This window comes from Carex rostrata, chromosome 11 (genome assembly GCF_964058835.1).
Source record: "Carex rostrata chromosome 11, lpCarRost1.2, whole genome shotgun sequence".
Lineage (NCBI taxonomy): Eukaryota > Viridiplantae > Streptophyta > Magnoliopsida > Poales > Cyperaceae > Carex > Carex rostrata.
This window is the reverse complement of record NC_135928.1, coordinates 12,200,163-12,205,164: the sequence shown is the minus strand read 5'-3', so window position 1 is coordinate 12,205,164 and position 5,002 is coordinate 12,200,163. Positions and strand designations below refer to the sequence as shown.

Genomic DNA, 5,002 nt, shown 5'->3' with positions numbered 1-5,002 from the left:
CAATGTTCTGTAAATAAGGAAATACCCAATACAGGCAAGTTCTGAATTCAGACCCACTAAGAATCCAATAAGATTGTCTAATTAATTAATTAATTAATTAATTAAATAAATAAGGAATGGGAGGAGCCTGCTGAGAAGAGACGTATGTGCCTATTCATTTTAGAAACGAGCCTATTCAAATATTGAATTAAAGATGAAATAAATATATGGCTCTGTCTCTGGCGGCTATGAATCTCTCTCTGTTTGTCAATTCATTCCTCTCCACAAAATAAAAGGTTGAGACTAAGGGAAGAAAAGGAAAAGGGTCTTCCGGTCAAGGACTTGCCATTCGGGTATTTCTCTTGTGCAAACAAAACGTTGTCGGTGCCGCCTCTCTCGCTCTCTCCATCGGACTTGAGAGGGATTGCTCGGAGATCTAAAGGCCTCCGGTGATCAACGGTGATTGTGTCTCTCCGGAAGATCATAGCTATAGATCAAGGTAACTTTAAATTTCAGATTAGGGTTCACTAGAGGATCATGGTAAATCTAGGATTTATGAATTGCGATATGGTTTTGCATGACATTGAAATCCTAACAAGTGGTATCAGAGCCCACTCTAGATGAATCGTTAAATTTTGATTCTGGTTCGGATAAGATAAGGTTTGCGCAAAAGAGATTAATTTTCGGAAGTTTTGATTATGGCGCAATTTTGTTTCTCTGTTATGGTATCAATTCGGTAGTTCTGATCTTCAAGAATTAATGGTCAAAAGTATTAATTTAATCTACCAAAGTTTGGAATTTAATTTTGACCATGAATCTGTTAAGAATAATTTTATTATTTTAATATGGCGCATATATGTTGATATGGTTTGATTAATTTGTTAAGCCAAAATTTCTATTCGGCAATTTGTATATTGTGAATAAATAATGTAATATGCTCAAACGGTTCAGATATTCATAATAATGTAAATTGCCGTATATTTAGGAAATTTTTTTTTATTTGCCACTAAATAAATAATTGCCGCATATTTAATGGAATCTGAATTGGCGCATATTTAATGTAAACAATTTTGATTTGCCATTAACTTGTTTGATTATGCCATTAACTTCCATTAACTTGATATGCGCCTCTGTAAATTCCTGAATGGCTTTTGATTTGTATAAAATAATTAAAAGCACCTCAAACAATTAATTTTGGTATTTATGGCAATTAATTGTTTATGGGCAATTAATGGCGCAATTTTCTGATTGCTAAATCCGATAGCAATTTTGGTAAGACAATTAATATCCGCTAAAGGTTTAATTTTCTGATTCCTTAATGACAAATTAATGCCTTCATGAAATGCCTTGGGTCATACTATTTCACTTATGATTTGGGCTCGTGTTATTTATTGATTGTTTATATCATTACATTCATATAGCATTATAGCGTTATATATGAGCCATCATGATTAATTCGGTTAAGCCAAAATTTGATAAATTTTTTACTTTGGATAATAACAAGTCATTATGAAGGCTTCAGATTAAGATATATTTTGAAAAATGATTGATAAAGGTATCATCTTACCAAAGTAAGCTCTCATACTGGCGTTGATCATTTGCCAATTTATACACAGTAGATATACATATGATGTTTGGTTATTGGACTGGCCCAAAGGAAAGACAATAATCAAATATTGTATGTGTATACTTGTGGTAATGAATGGGTAATAGTCATTAAGTTTTGGATGTAATTAGTTAATCGGCCCAAAGGAAGGTTGACTAATTGACATTAATTGGACTGTTACATTCATTAGCTACACCTATTTATCTTAGAATAATGACTGACTCCAAAGAGCACTTATTATTCGAGGATACTTAGTTGATGGAATATGCCTTATTTTGATTTTTTATTATAATTCGGTAATTTGATTCGTTTCTTTTTGTGAATATTTTCAGCAAAAATTACTGATCTTACAGCCGGCATCAATAGCATTCCGATGCTGACGGGTTCTAATTACAAGGATTGGAAAGATAATCTAGAGATTATCCTTGGGTGCCTTGACCTAGACATAGCGTTACAGGAGGCCAAACCACCTGTGCCTGTTGAAGATAGTCCTGAAAAGGATCAGAATGCACATGCACGGTGGATGAGGTCAAATCGCTTGTGTCTCCGGGTCATGCAAAAGACCATTCCTGAAAGTTTTAGGGGACCAGTTTCTGATTCCACTCTTGCTAAAGACTATCTTAAGGAACTTGAGCAGAGATTTGTCAGGAATGAGAAGGCTGAAATAGGCATTCTCTTAAACAAACTCTGCTCAATGAAGTACCATGGTAAAAGCAATGTCAGGGAGCACATTCTTGAAATGATGCATACCGCTTCTAAATTGAAGGGACATAAGCGAGATATATCGGATGATATGCTAGTATATTTGGCCCTTAACTCTCTTCCTACCTCATTTGGACAGTTCAAGGTGAGTTATAACTGTCAGAAGGATTCATGGACAGTTAATGAACTCATCTCGCACTGTGTTCAAGAGGAAGAGAGGTTGAAGTCGGACAAGAGCGAAAGCGCAAACATTGCTTCTACCTCTAAGGGAAAAGGGAAACAGAAACGTAAGGCAAATTCAGATCCTGCAACTACAAGTTCGCAGAAGAAGCCCATTAAGGACAAGAGACCGGTTACCGGATCGGAGCCGAATAAAGACAAGAAGAAGGGTTGTTTTTTCTGTGGATCTGAAGGGCATGTGAAGAAGAATTGTACCAACTATCACGCATGGCGTGCTAAGAAAGGTATTAATTTTTCTTTTGTTTGTGAAGAAGTTAATGCAGTTTCAGTTTCAATAGACACATGGTGGATAGATTCGGGTGCAACTACTCACATCTCTGTGTCTATGCAGGGTTGCCGAAGTTACCGGAAGCCAAATGATGGTGAAAAATACATCTATGCAGGCGATGGAAACAAGGCAGAAGTTGAAGCTATAGCGCATTTTAGATTACTTTTGAAAACTGGCTTGTATTTGGACTTGTTTGATACTTTTGTTGTACCGTCTTTTAGGCGGAACTTGATTTCTATTTCTGCATTGGACAAATTAGGTTTTACTTGTTCATTTGGAGATAGAAAGTTTGGTTTGTATCAAAACTCCAATTTGGTTGCTTCTGGTTTTCTATCTGTTTTGGATAATCTTTATGCTTTAGATACTATTGCTTCCTATAATGAGACCTTGAACAATGAAACTCGAAACGTTAGACAGAAATTAACACATCAGGATTCAGCTGCACTTTGGCATAAGCGTTTAGGTCATATTTCTCAACAGAGAATAACACGTCTTATTCAAAGTGATATTCTGCGGCCCTTAGACATGTCGGATCTCGGTCCGTGCATTGAGTGTGCAAAGGGAAAACAAACAAGCATGCGCAAATATACAGCCAATCGTATGACAGACGTCCTTGAACTGATACATACGGACATATGTGGGCCATTCCCTACAGCTACTAGAAATGGGCATGTATATTTTATCAGTTTCATTGACGATTATTCTAGATATGGTTATATATTTTTAATTAAAGAAAAGGCTCAAGCTTTGGACACATTTAAATCCTTCAAGGCTGAAGTTGAGTTACAGCTCAACAAAAGGATTAAAGGCGTCAGATCAGATCGTGGTGGTGAATACTATGGTCGGTATGACAGCTCAGGTCAACAACGTCCAGGGCCTTTTGCTAAATTTCTAGAGGAAAATGGGATTGTGCCTCAGTATACAATGCCGGGTTCGCCCGCAATGAATGGTGTGGCTGAAAGGCGCAATCGAACATTAATGGAGATGGTGCGAAGTATGATTTCTCATATCTCGCTTCCATTGAACCTCTGGGGAGAAGCACTTAAGACAGCGGCATATATTCTGAATCGGGTACCGACTAAGGCAGCGAACAAAACTCCATATGAATTGTGGACCGGGCGGAAGCCCAGTCTTCAGCATTTTAGAATCTGGGGTTGTCCGGCTGAAGCTCGGCCTTATAGGCCACAAGAGAAAAAGCTGGACGAAAGGACAGTTAGCTGCTATTTTGTCGGCTATGCGGAAAGGTCCCGGGGGTATAAGTTTTATGATCCCACTAATAGAACAATGTTCGAGACAAAATACAGTTAAGTTCTTTGAGGATGTTATGGTTCAAGGGGGAAATACAAATCAAATTGTCTTTGAAGAGAAACAAGATTCTCCTATACAAGAGGCACCAACAATGGTACCAATTGTAATAAGAATATCTGGAGATTCATTGGTTCAGGATCGTACAGTGAATGAACCTACAGTTAATGAACCTTCAGAAATGGAAGAGAATCCTGTACAAGACAATGTTGATGTTGAAGAGGAACCTATACCACCTCAAGAACTTCAAGAACAAGTGCCTTTAAGACGGTCCACAAGAGAGAGAAGAAGCGCAATATCAAATGATTATGTTGTGTATCTTCAAGAACATGAATTTGACATTGGCATGATGGAGGATGACCCTCTCAATCTCCATCAAGCTTTGGAAAGTGCGAATTCTAAGAAATGGATCGATGCCATGAATGAGGAAATAAAGTCAATGTATGACAACAAAGTCTGGGATATCGTCCCATTACCTGAAGGTGTGAAGCCTGTTGGTTGCAAATGGATATTTAAGACCAAGAAGGATTCAGAAGGTAATGTGGAAAGATACAAAGCGCGACTTGTTGCTAAGGGATTTACACAGAAAGAAGGCATTGACTTTACGGAAACTTTCTCACCTGTGTCTATGAAAGATTCCTTCAGAATAATCATGGCTTTAGTGGCACATTTTGATCTTGAGTTACATCAGATGGATGTTAAGACTGCGTTTCTCAATGGCGACATTGATGAATCCATTTATATGGTGCAACCACCGAACTTCGAGTCTGATGACTCCAAGCAGATGGTCTGCAAATTAAAGAAATCCATCTATGGACTCAAGCAAGCGTCTCGACAGTGGTATTTCAAATTTCATCAAGTAATTATCTCATTTGGATTTGAGCCTAACTTGGTGGATGAAT

At 37.6% G+C, this 5,002-nt stretch overlaps 1 protein-coding gene across 1 annotated transcript; it reads left to right on the top strand.

The window, feature by feature from the left end:
* Positions 1-346: 346 nt before the first annotated feature.
* On the top strand, positions 347-2,899 carry LOC144562232 (uncharacterized). The gene is made up of 3 exons (XM_078311416.1): positions 347-478; positions 1,918-2,751; positions 2,859-2,899. The coding sequence occupies exons 2-3, from the start codon at positions 1,959-1,961 to the stop codon at positions 2,885-2,887; spliced, it is 822 nt and encodes a 273-aa protein (XP_078167542.1). The 5' UTR covers positions 347-478; positions 1,918-1,958; the 3' UTR covers positions 2,888-2,899.
* The last annotated feature ends 2,103 nt before the right edge of the window (positions 2,900-5,002 follow it).